This window comes from Oncorhynchus masou, chromosome 28 (genome assembly GCF_036934945.1).
Source record: "Oncorhynchus masou masou isolate Uvic2021 chromosome 28, UVic_Omas_1.1, whole genome shotgun sequence".
NCBI classification, from domain to species: domain Eukaryota; kingdom Metazoa; phylum Chordata; class Actinopteri; order Salmoniformes; family Salmonidae; genus Oncorhynchus; species Oncorhynchus masou.
Window position 1 is genome coordinate 79,671,433 of NC_088239.1, and position 20,253 is coordinate 79,691,685.

The following is a 20,253-nucleotide window of genomic DNA, read 5'->3' on the forward strand; positions in this document are numbered from 1 at the left end:
TCAGGCCACAATACTGACTGGTTTTCTGATCCCACACCCCTACGTTTTTTTAAGGTATCTGTGACCCACAGATGCATATCTGTATTCCCAGTCATGTAAAATCCATAGATTAGGGCCTAATAGATGTATTTCAATTGACTGATTTCAGTCAATTGACCGCTGCTCCTCTAAGGCACTGCATCTCAGTGCAAGAGGTGCCACTACGGTCCCTGGTTCGAATCCAGGCTGTATCACATTCGGCCGTGATTGGGAGTCCCATAGGGCTGTGCACAATTGGCCCAGCGTCGTCCGGGTTTGGCCGGGGTAGGCCGTAATTGTAAATAAGAATTTGTTCTTAACTGACTTGCCTAGTTCATTTTTTTTATATGAACTGTAATTCATAAATTCTTAGTAATTGTTGCATTTATATTTGTGTTCAGTGTAGTATAGTAAGATACAGTAGAGTAAGATATAGTAATGTTTAGTAAGATATATTATAGTAATGTATATTAAGGTATAGTAAGGTGTAAGATATGATATAGTAAGGTATACAAGAAATCCCACTATGCCCTGGGACGAACGATCAGCTGTTCCGGACGACTGTGTGATCACGCTCTCTGTAGCCGACGTGATTAAGACCTTTAAACAGGTCAACATACACAAGGCTGTGGGGCCAGATGGATTACCAGGACGTGTGCTCCCGGGCATGTGCTGACCAACTGGCAGGTGTCTTCACTGACATTTTCAACATGTCCCTGATTGAGTCTGTAATACTAACATGTTTCAAGCAGACCAACATAGTCCCTGTGCCCAAGAACACAAAAGGCACCCTGCCTAAATGACTACAGACCCGTAGCACTCACGTCCGTAGCCATGAAGTGCTTTGAAAGGCTGGTAATGGCTCACATCAACACCATTATTCCAGAATCCCGAGACCCACTCCAATTTGCATACCGCCCAAACAGTGCCACAGATGATGCAATCTCTATTGCACTCCACACTCCCTTTCCCACCTGGACAAAAGGAACACCTATGTGAGAATGCTGTTCATTGACTACAGTTCAGCGTTCAACACCATAGTACCCTCAAAGATCATCACCAAGCTAAGGATCCTTGGACTAAACACCTCCCTCTGCATCTGGATCCTGGACTTCCTGACAGGCCGCCCCCAGGTGGTGAGGGTAGGTAGCAACATCTGCCACGCTGATCCTCAACACTGGAGCTCCCCAGGGGTGTGTGCTCAGTCCCCTCCTGTGCTCCCTGTTCACCCACGACTGCATGGCCAGGCACAACTCCAACACCATCATTAAGTTTGCTGACCACACAACAGTGGTAGCCTGGTCACCGACAGCGACGAGACAGCCTATAGGGAGGAGGTCAGAGACCTGGAATAACAACCTATCCCTCAACGTAACCAAGACTAAGGAGATGATTGTGGACTACAGGAAAAGGAGCACCGAGCACGTCCCCATTCTCATCGACGGGGCTGTAGTGTAGTCCAAACGCACCAAGGCAGTCATGAAGAAGGCACGGCAAAGCCTATTCCCCTTCAGGAAACTGAAAAGATTTGGCATGGGTCCTGAGATTCTCAAAAGGTTCTACAGCTGCAACATCGAGAGCATCCTGACCGGTTGCATCACTGCCTGGTACGGCAATTGCTCGGCCTCCGACCGCAAGGCACTTCAGAGGGTAGTGCGTACGGCCCAGTACATCACTGGGGCAAAGCTGCCTGCCATCCAGGACCTCTACACCAGGCGGTGTCAGAGGAAGGCCCTAAAAATTGTCAAAGACCCCAGCCTCCCAGTCATAGACTGTTCTCTCTACTACCGCATGGCAAGCGGTACCGGAGTGCCAGTCTAGGACAAAAAGGCTTCTCAACAGTTTTTACCCCCAAGCCATAAGACTCCTGAACAGGTAACCACACGGTTACCCAGACTATTTGCATTGTGTACCCCCCAACCCCTCTTTTACGCTGCTGCTACTCTCTGTTCATCATATACCATCATAGTCACTTTAACCATATCTACATGTACATACTACCTCATTAAGCCTGACTAACAGGTGTCTGTATATAGCCTTGCTACTGTTTTTTACTAGTAAGGTATAGTACAGTAAGGTAAGGAATAGTAAGTTATAGTATAATATAGTAAGGTATAGTATATTAAGATGTAGTATAGTAAGGTTTAGTATAATATAGTAAGGCATAAAAATATACACTATAATTAGGTATATTAAGGTATAATATAGACAGGTATATTATATTAAGATATAGTAAGTTTTAGTATAATATAGTAAGGTATAGTATAGACAAGTATAGTAAGGCATAGTATAGTAAGATATAGTATATTAATATATAGTGCAATATAGTAAGGTTTCGTAAAATATAGTTTAGTATAGACGGGCTTTAGTATAGACAGGCATAGTATAGACGAGTATTGTATAGTTTAATATAGTACATTTACATTTACATTTAAGTCATTAATGCTTAGTATGACATAGTAAGGTTATAGTATATTACGGTATAGTATAATATGGTAAGGTATGATATAGACAGGTATAGTATATTCAAATATAGTAACGTTAAGTATAATATAGTAAGGTTTAGTATAATTTAGTAAGGTATGATATAGACAGGTATGGTATAGTAAGGTAAGGTATAATATAGTAAGGCATAGTATATTAAGATGTAGAATATTAAGATATAGTATAATATGGTAAGGTGTAGTACAATGAGGTATAGATGGGTATAGTGTAGGCAGGTACAGTAAGGTAAGGTATATTACAGTAAGGTAAGATATAGTAAGTATAGTATAGACAGGTATAGTATGGACAGTTATAATATATTATGGTATAACAAGGTATAGTATAGCACGGTCGTGTATAGCACGGTATAGTAAGGTATAGAATGGTATTGTATAGTATGGTATGGTATATACTAGCTGTCTGCTTCTGCTGGTGACCAACTGGATCTCCTTAATAAGGGTGTGAATCCCCCGGGGAAATCTGATTGGATTACTGCGGCTTCTCCTTCTCTCCCCTCTATCCCTCCGCTTTCACATCCCGGACAAGCCCACAGAATAGAGTAAATAGAAGCTGCTACCGTCCGCGGATTCAGCACAGTAACAGCACTGAAGAGTGTGTACACTGTCATCTATATTTAATGAAATTTTAAAGGCAAGGACAGATAGCATGTGATTCCCAACCAAGCGTTACCCCCCCCTCCCCCCAACTCAAACCACCTTAGCTGCTCAATCATCTGAAGGGATGGGTACTAACAACTAGCATTTCTGTGTTGCCTCTTATGATAATGGTAGTATATTAAAGAACCCGCTGGAGCATTAGCTTGCGGGGTGGGGGGGTAGCGGTTTGCGCTAGCAGGCAGACAGGCACAGTCAGTGGCACGTTAGTCATCTAGTCACCCTCCCTCTTGTTGAGCACGTCTGCTTCTATTTTTACAGGTTGTGACTGGAGACCGACGCTGCGCCCTCCTCGCCTCTTCTCTCCATCTACTCTGATCTACTCTTCCTTTCATCTCATCTCTCTGTCACCTCTGAACACCAGCCACTCTTCACATTTACTCGCCTCTTCTCTCACTGGATAACTTGGGTGCTAAGAGGAGAGTGGAAAGGTGCCGCGTTACAGCCACTTGTGCCAGACGAGAATTCCGAAGAGAAGAGGAGTAGAGAGGAAGGGGGAGGGAGCGCTAGAGGGTAGTCCCGCCTCTGTGTGCTCAGTTCACTCGGAAAGGCAGAGAAAATACAAAGGAACGCCTAGCCCTAGTGGCCTGGAGCCTGGAGAAGAGGAGCGGTGTGCACAACCACAGCCACAACCTCCTCCTACTCCTTCAGTCCCCAGCGTGTGAACTGCCAACAGGAACACCCTTCCATCTGGCTCTTCCATCTGTCTTAACCCTGATACAGGACCTGCTACTGTTTGTTTGGTTACTTCCTCTCTCTCGCTCAGCGTCAGTGAGGCTCCACAGCTGATCCCAGACACAGCACTGTGACGCTCTGCTCAGCGCCCAGTCTTCTACAGTTAACCCGGCAGGCTAGAAGCAGGAATAGGGAGCGCTTGACAAGAGGCTAGAGTCAGAGATGGGAGTCCTTGTTTGTGTCGTGGTGGTGCTGACGCTCATCTGTCAAAGCCATAGCTTGGACGGTGCCACAAACCCCCTGCACAGGTTTAAAAGGTAAGGGGACGGACAGTGTTGATTTGTTTGGAGGGGTTTTGAAATGCAATTGAAAGGGAAAGGCAGATTTAGTGGGGTCATGTGAGTGGTGCGAACAGATGTCGCTTGGAAATCTCGAGTGTTCTTTGAGTTTTGTATTATATGTATTATACATCTTTAAGTTAAGTTGAAATAGCTCAGGGTACTTATGAAATAAATAGATTTGATAAGTTTAATGCATTTCTAAATCAATGTTTTGTAAGTTTGTCTTTTTTTGATCGATGTTGAATTCATGCACTTTTTAAATGTTAATTATACAATTATATGGCAATTAGCCTGCTGTAGGCACAAGGTACTGGAAGCCGGATGTGTTTGTCCCATGTTTGTATGGCTACATGATGAACAAACAAATGACGCAGGAGCTGGCTTCAGCATCAACAGACATGGTGACCACACAAATAGCCTTCTGGGTAGATTAGTATCAGTCAATTGCAGATATGCCTATAAGTAATTCTATAAACAATTGTATCTTCATTTAACCTACTTTTCTGGGGGGTGTTCTCTCCATTTCTCTCTTGAGTCTTAGGTGTTTGTGTGTGAAGTACGCTCATCTTCTAAACTTCCAATCTCATCATTAGGAGTTCCTCAACTCATCAGGCAGTTAGGTTCTCTCATTAGTAATAGTTTTCTCCGAGGTTGTTTTGTCGCTTTCCACTAACAACCTCTTCTCTCACTGTTGTCCCCATCGGACAGGTATCAGGAAAGTGCCTCTTCGGAGCCCAACGACTGCACTACCAGGACGAGACAACCCATGGTCCTGTCCAAATCAGGCAACTTTTCCCTGGATGTCCGCATGCCGGGGGTGTCCCCCACGGTGGTGAGTCCCCATGTTTCTGACTGTCAACAACAACCCTGTGGAAAACCCAAACCAACTCACAGAGTGTCTGTCAGATCTAGTTGTTTCCCGCTCAATGGTTTGACGGTTCAGTTTTACCTTTATTTACATATGTTTTCAAAGGACACTATCTACACTAGTCTACATAGCCTGTTAGGCTATTCGACCATTTATGAGTGTCAAATCAGTGATCATTCTCCATGATGCAACATTAGTCTGACTAGCCTTCAGGTCTCTAATGTCAAAGAGATTTTATTGAGACTTTGATCAGCGAGTAAAGGTTAGACAATGACTAATATATTAATATTCATTGACTTGACAGACATCTCCTTCCTAAGTGCAGAAAAACTCGCCGCTTTGCTTGGTTCATATCAGGAAGGTATGTTGATGATGGGCGTACAATGTTTTTCTCTCTCAGCGTGTGGCTGTACATGATTTCCTCATGGGGTTGCGTCAGGGGCCAGTCCTCCTGCCGTGTTTGTTTGGCCCGTATTGATCCTACAGTAATGCAGTCATTAAAGTTGACTCTCTGTTGCAGACAAGAGCTAATTGGCTCCTCAGCCTCCGGTCTTTTCCCTGCTGCTGCAATGTGCATTGAAAACCACAGAGGGGAAGATCTCTGGTTTATCACTATTTTCTCTCTCCTCTCTCCCCTCTCTCTCCCTCTTTTCTCTAAAAGCCAAGCCTGTGTTTAGGCTAGTGAGAAACATTAAGGGTTCAGTTTTTACACGATGGCAGAACTCTTGTCATCGGGCTCCGGGCTTTGCGTCTTCTTGGGACTGTTTTGGTTGTGTATGTGAGAGTTGAGGGAAGAGGGGAGGGTGAGCTATTATTATTCTCAGTGCAGGTCTGTGTGAGTCATCTGCCAATGATTCATCCATGGCAAGTGTTGGCTGATAACTGTGAATGCTGAAGGGGGATTACTGGCTTGTAGAACATCTCAGAGAAGACAAACCTTAAACTCTCTTAACTTAGTGGTCAGCTTGTACTGTTGTGCTATTGATCTATTGCAGGGGTTGGCAAACCTTTTGGCTCAAGGGCCACGTTGTGATTTTGAAATTCAGTGGAAGGCCGCACGGATTTTTTTGGGACCTATGCGTTTGTGAAAATCAACTTGCGTGCCAGAAAAAGTCCCATTGTAATTTTTGATATTTTTTTATCTTGTTTTACATGTTCAAGAGTGACTGGAGTGTTGTTTTTCCCCTAAATAAATAAATAATAGACTGTTTCATTTTTTGGGGAAACCTCCCGGGGCCCGGTTTGAATGGGTTCGCAGGCCAGATCCGACCCGCGTGTTGTATTTTGCCTACCCCTCGATCTATAGGGAGGTGCCCTTTCTCTGGCCCATCAGATAGCGTTGAGCCAGTTATCTGGCTGTTCATCAGATAGCATTGAGCCAGTTATCTGGCTGTTCATCAGATAGCATTGAGCCAGTTCACTGGCTGTTCATCAGATAGCATTGAGCCAGTTCACTGGCTGTTCATCAGATAGCATTGAGACAGTTCACTGGCTGTTCATCAGATAGCATTGAGCCAGTTCACTGGCTGTTCATCAGATAGCATTGAGCCAGTTCACTGGCTGTTCATCAGATAGCATTGAGACAGTTCACTGGCTGTTCATTAGATAGCATTGAGACCATTCACTGGCTGTTCATCAGATAGCATTGAGACAGTTCACTGGCTGTTCATTAGATAGCATTGAGACCATTCACTGGCTGTTCATCAGATAGCATTGAGACCGTTCACTGGCTGTTCATCAGATAGCATTGAGACAGTTTGAGCCAGTTCACTGGTTCTTCGGCAGTGGTTAGAACATTGGGCCAGTAACCAAAAGGTTGCTGGATCGAATCTCAGCGCTGGCAAGGTAAAAATCTGTGGTTCTGCCCCTGAGCAAGGCAGTTAACCCACTGTTCCCAGAGGCGCCAAAGACGTGGATGTCGATTAAGGCAGCACCCAACACCTCTCTGATTTAGAGGGGTTGGGTTAAATGCTGAAGACACATTTCAGTTGAATACATTCAGTTGTACATCTGACTAGGTATCCCCCCTTTCCTTTCATCAGATAGCATTGAGCCAGTGTTTATTCACTTTCTCCGAAGCTTCTTTTGTCAACATTTTATCTGTACCCTTTTGTGTTGTGTGGATCTGGGCTGTACAGTGTTGGTTCAGATGGTTTCTTTCTCTTATTGCAGCAACTATGGTGGATGTGTAACCAGACCAGCTTGGCTCATTAGTGTGAAATGGGAATTTGAGATCAACCAGTAATCAAATTGAAATATTTGGCTATGTTTTTTTTAATCATGAATCTGGTCATCGAACATCGGTTGTATTTTGTTCTAATAGGCCCACAAAAAGTTGGCCCTTTTTCGTGGTATTTACAGTCTTGTCTCATCGCTGCAACTCCCGTACGGGAGAGGTTGAAGGTCGAGAGCCGTACATCCTCCGAAACACAACCCAACCAAGCCGCACTGCTTCTTGACACAATGCCCACTTAACCCCGAAGCCAGACACACCATCGTGTTTGAGGAAACACCGTACACCTGGCGACCGTGTCAGCGTGTACTGTGCCCGGCCCGCCACAGGAATTACTAGTGCACGATGGGACAAGAACATCCCTGCCGGCCAAACCTCCCTTAACCCGGACAACGCTGGGCCAATTGTGCGCCGCCCCATGGGTCTCCCGGTCGCGGCCGGCTGCGACAGAGCCTGGACTCGAACCCAGAATCTCTAGTGGCACAGCTAGCACTGTGTTGCAGTGCCGTAGACCACTGCGCCAAGATGTCATTCTGCAAGAATTTGTCTGGAGAATTCTCAACTGATGAGACACCATTTTGAAAGAAAGCCAGCTGTGCCAAGAAAGAAACACGCACGCTGACCTTTTACAATAACTCTGAGTTAGATACAGCCATCACAGCGAGAGAGAGAGAGAGAGAGAGAGAGAGAGAGAGAGAGAAGGGAATTCAGTCCCCTGGAATTGATTGAATCATTTGACCATGTTGCTGCAGCAGGAGAATAGAAGCCCAATAGAAGCCCAATAGAATGATAAATGACAGCCGAAAGCCATCAGCTATAACTAAGCAATTGCACCATTTCCCTGGAAATGACTTCCTGTCGTGTTTATTACAAATATGTCACTTAAACGACCTGTTCCCAGGGAACTACAGCTGCCATTTTCTTCCTCTCTCCTCCATTCAACGCCCACTAGTTGTTATTTAAGCAACTACAACGAACGTTTACAGTACATGTAGGCTAGGCTGCTGGAGACCTGAGGAATAAAGAGAAAGATGATACAAATGAGAGGAGAGTTATAGACGTGTTTTTAACTCGGCCGCAGATGAAGACGTCACTCTTCAGGAGAGAGAGAGAGAGAGAGAGAGTGAGAGAGATGCTCCAGGGTTGGACACAGAGCTCTGTGTCATGTCTTTTGTCTTGATGAAGTGCTATTCTCTTCACTCCCCGCAGGAAATATACTTCTCCCCGTGTTAACGCAAGGTCGGCGCCAGGGTGATTTAAGAGTCATGTTCACTCGTATATTAAACTGCCCGACTTCAAGCGAGCGAGGACTTAACTTTTGCTTCAGTATCTGTACTCGATAATCCGCCTAATCTGAGGACTCTCTTTGAATTTAAGAGAATCTGTCATGGTGAAACGTGTATCGGCAGATGTATGTGTGTGTGTGTGTGTGTGTGTGTGTGTGTGTGTATATCTATCTCGGGAGCACGATACAAACAATATTGGTTGTTATTGATGGCTTATAAACAAGCAGTATAATACATGTACAATTTTATTTATTTGTAAGACTTTATATTTCAACATTTTTAACACTATTTATATATATTAACCTTTATTTAACTAGGCAAGTCAGTTAAGAACATATTCTTATTTACAATGATGGCCTAACCCAGGCCAAACGCTAACCCGGATGACTCTGGACCAATTGTGCACCGCCCTATTGGACTCCCAATCACGGGCTGGTTGTGATACAGCCTGGAATCGAACCAGGGTCTGTAGTGACGCCTCTAGCACTGAGACGCAGTGCCTTAGACTGCTACGCCACTCGGGAGCACAATACAAACAATATTGGTTGTTATTGATGGCTTATAAACAAGCAGAATAATACATGTACAATTTTATTTATTTGTAAGACTTTATATTTCAACATATTTTTAACACTATTTATTTTAAACACTTTATTTTAAAATGATTTAACATGTTTTTTTTAACCAAAACTTTATGGATCTTTTTTTGCTCTGTAACGAAGCGAAGCATTTGTTCTCACACTGTGTCCTGTGTCGTTTCAGTCTGACACCTATTTGTGTGTGGCCGTTCCAGTACCGACAACCAGGGATGCCTATATCGGTGAGTGTTTTTTTTACCCAAATCTTAAAGGAATCTGGTTACACAGACTTGGTCCAATGTAAGTGATTTGTTAAATGTCAAAAACGAATGAAATGTAGTAAAAAAATAAAATAAATAAATAATAATAATAATATATATATATATATATATATATATATCCGGTGTGTGTATGTGTATGTATATATATATACACAGTTGTTTGCAAATTCCAATGTTCCTCAGTCTAGGTCTCGGGAATCAAACCAGCGATACGATTTAAGGAGCTCCCCCAAAATCCATTCTCAATCTCTCTAGCATATATTTCCTAGGATATTTACTTTTCGTCCCACATTTTTCGACCCACTGATGAGAACCACTTTTCTATGATACATACCCCCCCCCCCCTCCTGTTGTTATGGGCAACCGTCCTCTCATAAGCACCAATTTATTTTGTCTTTGACCAAGTGGCAGGGTGAATGAAATCCCATAACGCCACAGTGACCCTTAATCCCGCTGACCTATCCCAGTGTGTTGTCTATGAGCCTGGGTTTATGGGAAGGCAGGAGTGAGCCCTGCAGACACTGTTTGTCCAGCTTAGGTTTCCCAACAAGATTACTTCCCATCCCAGATTCTCAGCCAACCACATTCCACTCCCATCACTGGCATGTAACAATAAAGAGAACTCTCTGTCTTCAATCCTGTTAAATCATATTTGACTGAAGCATGCACGGAGACACACACACACACACACACACACACACCCTCCCAAAAAGCATGCAAAAAGTATAAAGAATAATGTATGTTTTAAGCCTTGCCAATGCATTGATATTCAAATGATTATTACATTGTGAGAATAATTAGGCCTTTTCCTGACTAAATAGATTGGATGCACAGCGATTCTTCTATAGCTGGCACACATAATATAGCCATGAATAGTGGCATCATTAATCTCACTATCGCTGGTGTTATAATGAGAAAGTGATTTAAAAAAAAAAATGGGTTCCTTTTTTATTTATTTTTAATAAATGTATTTGTATGGAAAGACAAGCTAAAGCCAACATTCTTTTCGTCATCATAATAACCATACGTGATTTGTACGTAGCGCAACACCCTTCAATTGAAGAGGCGGGAAACAAACGAAAGGGGCCACATCTCTTACAAAAAAACGGATAAGAAATGGAATCATAGATCATTTAAAAAGGATCAGGAGAACGTATACATTGGCTACAATAATTACTAACTTTTCAAGCACCAAATTGAGGAAATGTCTGATTTTCAAGTTAGTCCTATTCCAGTACTTTAATTTCGGCGCTCCAAATTCAAGTTAAATTAAGGCTACTACAAAAACTACAGGTCTGACATGAAAAAACAATGTATTTGTCATGTTATTTCATTACCAGATCATATTGTGTTAATTATATCCAGAATAATTGTTGTTGTTCTATAGTCTATCCTACACAATTTAACACAGTAGACTGTGTCCAATCCCAGGCACAAAAACATATGCAAACATCAATTTATTACCTTGATGCTTTCTCTTAAATCTAACGAGACCCTGCTGTAAATCAAGCAGACAACAACAGATGATGTTCTGCGATGCATACAAAGCCCAACCCCGCCCTCCCTTTGGCAAAATCCGACCACGACGCCATCTTGCTCCTGCCGTCTCATAGGCAGAAACTTAAACAGGGTGTACAAGTGACAAGAACAATTCAATGCTGGTCTGACCAATTGGAATCCACGGTTCAACTTGGAAATTGGAATCCACACTCAACCGCAAGGCTGTCCAGAGGGTGGTGTGGTCTGCACAACGCATCACCGGGGGCAAACTACCTGCCCTCCAGGATACCTATAGCACCCGATGTCACAGGAAGGCAAAAAAGATAACCGAAGACAATAACCACCCGCGCCACTTCCTGTTCACACAGCTATCATCCAGAATGCGTGGTCCAGTACAGGTGCATCAATGCTGGGACCGAGAGACTGAAAAACAGCTTATATCTCAAGGACATCTGACTGCTAAACAGCAATCACTAACTCGGAGACCCAATCACTGGACAAATGGATCACGACTCACTTTAAATAATACCGCTTTAATAATGTGTACATATCTTACATTACTCATACCATATGTATATACTGTATTTTATACCATCTATTGCACCTTGCCTATGCCGCTCGGCCATCGCTCATCCATATATTTATATGTACATATTCTCATTCACCCTTTTTTAGATTTGTATGTATTAGGTAGTTGTTGGGAAACTGTTAGATTACTTGTTGGTTATTACTGCATTGTCGGAACCAGAAGCACAAGCATTTCTCTACACTCGCATTAACATCTGCTAACCATGTGTATGTGACAAATAAAATGTATTTGATCGACATCAATTGGCTCGGGATATTAGATCCAATGCAACTGTCTTCACCGGCGTAACGAATGAGACACCAAAATATTCTGGAAATTCCTTTTTTCCCCGGCACTTTGGATCAGATGATGTGTGAAAATATCACGTCCTAACTAATCAGCTGGACACTAAATGCGCATCAAGTATTTTGCATAATTATTGAAGATCCACGTTAATGACAGTATCGATTTCGGTTTTAATTATCAAGTTAAGGTGACTCTTTCGGTTAGAAGCATTCCATTTTTTTGTGCCCATGAAAACTGTTTTCATTATGTAACATAAGGAGGCAGGAAATGTTGCGTGGTCACACTGCATTTCTGATATGGAAGCAGATCATTCCACCATGACTCTATAGATAACTGAGTAACTTCTGGTAGCAGATCATTCCACCATGACTCTATAGATAACTGAGTAACCTCTGGTAGCAGATCATTCCACCATGACATGACTCTATAGATAACTGAGTAACCTCTGGTAGCAGATCATTCCACCATGACATGACTCTATAGATAACTGAGTAACCTCTGGTAGCAGATCATTCCACCATGACATGACTCTATAGATAACTGAGTAACCTCTGGTAGCAGATCATTCCACCATGACTCTATAGATAACTGAGTAACCTCTGGTAGCAGATCATTCCACCATGACTCTATAGATAACTGAGTAACCTCTGGTAGTAGATCATTCCACCATGACATGCCTCTATAGATAACTGAGTAACCTCTGGTAGCAGATCATTCCACCATGACTCTATAGATAACTGAGTAACCTCTGGTAGCAGATCATTCCACCATGACTCTATAGATAACTGAGTAACCTCTGGTAGCAGATCATTGCACCATGACTCTATAGATAACTAAGTAACCTCTGGTAGCAGATCATTGCACCATGACTCTATAGATAACTGAGTAACCTCTGGTAGCAGATCATTCCACCATGACTCTATAGATAACTGAGTAACCTCTGGTAGCAGATCATTCCACCATGACTCTATAGATAACTGAGTAACCTCTGGTAGCAGATCATTCCACCATGACATGACTCTATAGATAACTGAGTAACCTCTGGTAGCAGATCATTGCACCATGACTCTATAGATAACTGAGTAACCTCTGGTAGCAGATCATTCCACCATGACTCTATAGATAACTGAGTAACCTCTGGTAGCAGATCATTGCACCATGACTCTATAGATAACTAAGTAACCTCTGGTAGCAGATCATTGCACCATGACTCTATAGATAACTGAGTAACCTCTGGTAGCAGATCATTCCACCATGACTCTATAGATAACTGAGTAACCTCTGGTAGCAGATCATTCCACCATGACTCTATAGATAACTGAGTAACCTCTGGTAGCAGATCATTCCACCATGACATGACTCTATAGATAACTGAGTAACCTCTGGTAGCAGATCATTGCACCATGACTCTATAGATAACTGAGTAACCTCTGGTAGCAGATCATTCCACCATGACTCTATAGATAACTGAGGAACCTCTGGTAGCAGATCATTCCACCATGACATGACTCTATAGATAACTGAGGAACCTCTGGTAGCAGATCATTCCACCATGACTCTATAGATAACTGAGGAACCTCTGGTAGCAGATCATTCCACCATGACATGACTCTATAGATAACTGAGTAACCTCTGGTAGCAGATCATTCCACTATGACATGACTCTATAGATAACTGAGTAACCTCTGGTAGCAGATCATTCCACCATGACTCTATAGATAACTGAGTAACCTCTGGTAGCAGATCATTCCACCATGACTCTATAGATAACTGAGTAACTTCTGGTAGCAGATCATTCCACCATGACTCTATAGTCAACTGAGTAACCTCTGGTAGCAGATCATTCCACCATGACTCTATAGATGACTGAGTAACCCCTGGTAGCAGATCATTCCACCATGACTCTATAGATAACTGAGTAACTTCTGGTAGGAGATCATTCCACCATGACTCTATAGATAACTGAGTAACTTCTGGTAGGAGATCATTCCACCATGACATAACTCTAGATAACCAAGTGAAAATCTGTTTATGGTTTGGGTACCGTTAAGGGACCCATCGTGTTGGGGTCTGGTGAGGTATGTATGTCTGTTTTAAAATCGATTATACAAGTGGTGAGGCATTTTCAACACACAAAACAAATGTTTTTTGAAAAGACTAGAAGAGAAGTAGTCAATATCTAGCAGATATATATAAAAAAATATAGTCCTTGTGATTTACTTACACATGTATCTTTAGCAATTAGCATCAATTCTCAGTGGGGAAAGACACTACAGAGAGAGTCGATGGATATAGGAAGTCCCTGGCATAATGATCAATTTCTCTAAATGACTTACGAAGGATTATTATGGATAACGCGGACGGTGAAACAACATCTTGTACCATATCTTTCCTCAGTGCTGTCAGAAACACTATTATGGAGGACACATACAACCACAATTTGTTTTCAAGTTACTAAACACAACCGTACATTATGAGAACATAGTTACAACCACAATGTGTTTTCAAGTTACTAAACACAACCTTACATTATGAGAACATAGTTACAACCACAATGTGTTTTCAAGTTACTAAACACAACCTTACATTATGGGAACACCGTAGACAAAGCCACGATGTCGGTGACATGTTTTAAAGTTTCTCAACACTGTGTTGCGTACTGTAAACAGAACATGCCCGAATCGGCATAATCTCATTATGACAACAAACTCGACGCCACGGGTTACGACATGGCCTCGCGGAATTGAACACCCCAAGCCTTATTATCCCAAACTTTCTTGATTCTTATCTCCAACCGTAATGCAAATTCAACCACAACCAGAATATTTTGCTGAAGCATACAGATATGACTATCTACATCCCTCTAAAAATAACTGAGAATGAGTAAATGGGGCCTGTGGGAGAGATTAACCCTGTGTTAACTTAGCCCACTGAGGCGGATAAAGCCAGTGTTGCTTGCCATAGGGTTGAGCCAGGACGAGCCCCATGCCTACAGAGCTGCTGCCTGTCTGTTGCAAGATCAGGGCTTTAGAGAGGAGTGATGTCTCCATCGTCTCTCTCTCTCGCTCACTCGTTTCTCACGAGCCGCCAGTCCTCCCGTAAAGCACATCTGTTTAGCCGTGATTAATGCGAAGGCATTTGTTGCCTAATTATGGGGTGTCGTCTCCGTGGACACAGGGATACTGGGGCAGGGCGAGAGCGGCTATAGAAGGCGGGCAGCCCACTGAGCTAAGGGGCTTCTGCTCTCACCTCCAATCTCACAACAGAGAAATACAGACCACCGTGATCCAAAAATGTGATTTGTTACTGGAGTGAATAGTCCTAGACCTCTTTTAGACTAAACGAACAATACAGCTAAAAGGCTAAGAAAGGGCCCCTTTCATTTCAGTAAAAAAAAAAAAAAAAGACCTCAATTTAGACATTTACTTGTTACTCATACGAATAGCGTTGCTAGGATAGAGAAAGAACAAATATCTTAAAAAACAGGAATTCAAGGAGAACCTGTCAAACTGTTGCTGCTGTCCTTGTATATACAGTACACTCAATCTGACATATGGTGCTGTTATGAAAATTCATGAAGGAGAAAAGAAGCACCCCCCCACGCTCGGCCTGCTGTCAGAAAAGCCCCATTCATTATTCAGGTCTGAGATTATACTGGGCCGCGCCAAGTAGCCCGTCCTGGGGGTTTTCATCACTTTCATGTGGAGAGAGCATTGACTTTCTGTCAGAGCTGAAGCTCTTACCGGCGTCTACCGTTGCCAAGCCTGCAGTGCCTGGCTTCCCTAATGAAGAAGAAAAAGTGAAGAGTGTCACCTTTTAATGTTTCAAAATATACTCTGAGTATAAACAGTAGCCTACGCTTCTCAATTTACTCCCCAATTTAATATGAGCTGTGAACTCTTTAAATAATTTGTTTTTCAGTTGTGTTGTTTTTCGGTTTTCACAGAGCCATGTACTGTATATACATGGCCATACACCGTATATACATGGCCATACACCGTATATACATGGCCATACACCGTATATACATGGCCATAGACCGTATATACATGGCCATAGACCGTATATACATGGCCATAGACCGTATATACATGGCCATACACCGTATATACATGGCCATACACCGTATATACATGGCCATACACCGTATATACATGGCCATACACCGTATATACATGGCCATACACCGTATATACATGGCCATACACCGTATATACATGGCCATACACCGTATATACATGGCCATACACCGTATATACATGGCCATACACTGTATGTACATGGCCATACACCGTATATACATGGCCATACACCGTATATACATGGCCATACACCGTATATACATGGCCATACACCACCCCGTCCACGGAAATTGTTTGCTTCTACAGACAGTGAGTCACGTGGCCGTGGCTTACTATATAAAGCAGGCAGACAGGCATCGAGAAATTGTTACTTTTAAAATGAACATTAAAATGGGCTAAACGAGTGACCTAAGCGACTGAGCGTGGTATGATCAACAGTGCCAGGCATGCAGGTTCTAGTATCTCAGTGTCTAGGGTTTACCGATGATGATGCAACAAACAGAAAACATCCAGTCAGCGGCAGTCCTGTGGGCGAAAAATAGTTAGTCGAGGAGAGTTAGAAGGAGAATGGAAAGAATCGTGGAAGCTAACAGGCAAAACAGTGGTGTGCAGAACGCCATCTCAGAACGCACAACTCGTCGGTCCCTTATCAAAGAAGGGCTATTGCGACCACACCGGGTTCCAGTCCGATCAGCTAAAATATTTACCTGGTCTGACGAATCCTGGTTCCTGTTGCGTTATGCTGATTACCGAGTCAGGATTTAGCGTAAACAGCATGAGTCCATGGCCCCATCCTGCCTGGTGTCAACGGTACAGGCTGACGGCAGAGTCAGGATTGGGCGTAAGCAGAGTGAGTCCATGGCCCCATCCTGCCTGGTGTCAATGGTACAGGCTGACGGCAGAGTCAGGATTGGGCGTAAGCAGCATGAGTCCATGGCCCCATCCTGCCTGGTGTCAATGGTACAGGCTGACGGCAGAGTCAGGATTGGGCGTAAGCAGAGTGAGTCCATGGCCCCATCCTGCCTGGTGTCAACGGTATAGACTGACGGCAGAGTCAGGATTGGGCGTAAACAGAGTGAGTCCATGGCCCCATCCTGCCTGGTGTCAACGGTACAGGCTGACGGCAGAGTCAGGATTGGGCGTAAGCAGCATGAGTCCATGGCCCCATCCTGCCTGGTGTCAATGGTACAGGCTGACGGCAGAGTCAGGATTGGGCGTAAGCAGAGTGAGTCCATGGCCCCATCCTGCCTGGTGTCAATGGTACAGGCTGACGGCAGAGTCAGGATTGGGCGTAAGCAGAGTGAGTCCATGGCCCCATCCTGCCTGGTGTCAACGGTATAGACTGACGGCAGAGTCAGGATTGGGCGTAAACAGAGTGAGTCCATGGCCCCATCCTGCCTGGTGTCAACGGTACAGGCTGACGGCAGAGTCAGGATTGGGCGTAAGCAGCATGAGTCCATGGCCCCATCCTGCCTGGTGTCAACGGTACAGGCTGACGGCAGAGTCAGGATTGGGCGTAAGCAGAGTGAGTCCATGGCCCCATCCTGCCTGGTGTCAACGGTATAGACTGACGGCAGAGTCAGGATTGGGCGTAAGCAGAGTGAGTCCATGGCCCCATCCTGCCTGGTGTCAACGGTATAGACTGACGGCAGAGTCAGGATTGGGCGTAAGCAGCATGAGTCCATGGCCCCATCCTGCCTGGTGTCAACGGTACAGGCTGGTGGTGTGAGGAATGTTTTCCTGGCACACATGTTAGATCTGTTGCAATGTTTCCATGACTCAAAGAGTTCAGGCTGTTCTGGAGGCAAAGGGCTGTCTGACCTGGTACTAGATGTGTGTACCTAGGAAACTGGCCACTGAGTGTTTAAACTGACAATACTTATACTGGCTATATATGTGAGCCATAAATATACACTGGCCATACAGTGCCTTCGGAAAGTATTCAGACCCCTTGACTTTTTCCACATTTTGTTATGTTACAGCCTTGTTCTAAAAATGATTTAATTATTTTTTCCCCTCATCAATCTACACACAATACCCCATAATGACAAAGTGAAAACAGGTTTATTCGATTTTTTTTGCAAATGTATAAAAAAATAAACATACCTTATTTACAAAAGTATTCAGACCCTTTGCTATGAGAATCAAAATTGAGATCAGGTCCATCTTGTTTCCATCGATCATACGAGAGATGTTTCTACAACTTGGATTCCACCTGTGGTAGATTCAATTGATTGGACATGATGTGGAATGGCACATACCTGTCTATATAAGGTTCCACAGTTGACAGTGAATGTCAGAGAAAAAACCAAGCCATGAGGTTGAAGAAATTGTCCGTAGAGCCCCGAGACAGGATTTATGTCGAGGCACAAGTCTGGGGGAAGGGTACCAAAAAATGTCTGCAGCATTGAAGGTCCCCAAGAACACAGTGGCCTCCATCATTCTAAAATGGAATAAGTTTGGATCTGCCAAACCACTCGGAGGAGAAGGACCTTAGTCAGGGAGGTGACCAAGAACCCAATGATCACTCTGACTGAGCTCCAGAGTTCCTCTTTGGAGATGGGAGAATCTTCCAGAAGGACAACCATCTCTGCAGTATACCACCAATCAGGCCTTTATGGTAGATTAGCCAGACGGAAGCCACTCCTCAGTAAAAGACACATGACAGCCTGCTTCGAGTTTGCCAAAAGGCACCTAAAGATTCTCTGCTCTGATGAAACCAAGATTGAACACTTCGGCCTGAATGCCAAGCGTCACTTCTGGAGGAAACGTGCTACCATCCCTACGGTGAAGCATGGTGGCGGCAGCATTATGCTGTGGGGATGTTATTCAGCGGGACTGGGGGACTAGTCAGGATCGAGGCAAAGATGAACGTGCGAAGTACAGAGAGATCCTTGATGAAAACCTGCTCCAGATCGCTCAGGACCTCAGACTGGGGCGAAGATTCACCTTCCAACAGGACAACAACCCTAAGTACACAGCCAATAGAACGCAGGAGTGGCTTCGGCCAAGACAATGCAGCAGTGGCCCAGCCAGAGCCAAGACTTGAACCTGACCGAACATCTTTGGAGAGACCTGAAAACAGCTGTGCAGCAACTCTCCCCATCCAACCTGACCGAGCTTGAGATCATTTGCAATGAAGAATGGGAGAAACTCCCCAAATACAGGTGTGCCAAGCTTGTAACGTCACACCCAAGAAGACTCAATGCTGTAATCCCTGCCAAAGGTGCTTCGACAAAGTACTAAGTAAAGGGTCTGAATACTTAAGGAATGCACTGTATACATTGAGTGTACAAAACATTAGGAATACATAGACTGACCCGGAGGATCAAGGTGAAAGTGATGATCCCTTATTGATGTCACTTGTTAAATCTACTTCAATCAGTGTAGATGAATGGGAGGAGACGGGTTAAATGATGATTTTTAAGCCCTGAGACATGGATTGTGTATGTGTTCCATTCAGAGGGTGAATGGCAAGACAAAATATTGATGTGTCTTTGAACGGGGTATGGTAGTCGGTGCCAGGCGTACTGGTTTGTGTCCAGAACTGCAACGCCGCTGGGTTTTTCCAGGCTTCCAACAGTTTCACATGTGTATCAAGAACGGTCCACCACCCAAAGAACATCCAGCCAACTTGACACAACTGTGGGAAGCATTGGAGTCAACATGGGCCAGCATCCCTGTGGAACGCTTTCGACACCTTGTAGAGTCCATGCCCCGACGAATCGAGGCTGTTCTGAGGGCCAAAGCGGACAGGGCTTCAAGTCAATATTAGGAAGGTGTTCTGAATGTTTTGTCCACTCAGTAGTGTAAATGCCTCTGTTTTTTTTTAAATTATGAAGACCTGGTTGTTTCATCCAAAAACAAGACATAGTCAACATCCTGGATGTTAAGGTGTCTGAACAACTTCATTATTCTCGAAGAATCAGAGGAGACTAGCATAAATTATCTTTGACAAGTGGAATTCTCCTCCTAAAACAAACCCTGTGGAGACAAGTGCTTTGCCAAGGGCTTTAACCCTGTAATTGTGTTGTTCTTTCCCCTCAGTGGATTTTGAGCCTCATGCCAGTATGGACACAGCCCATCACATGCTCCTGTATGGCTGCCGGACACCAGTCTCCACCACCAACTACTGGTAAGTCAAAGCACACCACAACACAGTACGTGAGCTAGAATTTCCCTATGCATTTCTACAGTACTTTACACATGAATCTACCTGGTTGACCAAACAGACAGTCTGTAGAATACACAACAGTTGTGTGTTAGTCAAGACTTGTTGATCTGTCCATTGTAGCACAACGAAGAACAAATGTACAAAGAGACTTTATTCACTTCCTCAGCCCCATGAGCCTGAATACA

General features: G+C 43.8%; 1 protein-coding gene across 4 annotated transcripts in view; it reads left to right on the top strand.

The window, feature by feature from the left end:
- pam (peptidylglycine alpha-amidating monooxygenase) overlaps window positions 1-20,253 on the top strand; it is a 140,735-nt gene that overhangs the window by 12,010 nt on the left and 108,472 nt on the right. For 3 of the 4 annotated variants that reach the window (XM_064943538.1, XM_064943540.1, XM_064943537.1), the window contains exons 3-6: window positions 3,438-4,168; window positions 4,901-5,024; window positions 9,342-9,399; window positions 19,942-20,029. In XM_064943538.1, the coding sequence (XP_064799610.1) occupies window positions 4,074-4,168; window positions 4,901-5,024; window positions 9,342-9,399; window positions 19,942-20,029 (365 nt within the window). In that variant the 5' untranslated portion in view covers window positions 3,438-4,073. Of the gene's footprint in view, window positions 1-3,437; window positions 4,169-4,900; window positions 5,025-8,207; window positions 8,417-9,341; window positions 9,400-19,941; window positions 20,030-20,253 lie in introns of those variants that run through there. The other variant, XM_064943539.1, reaches the window with a different exon arrangement.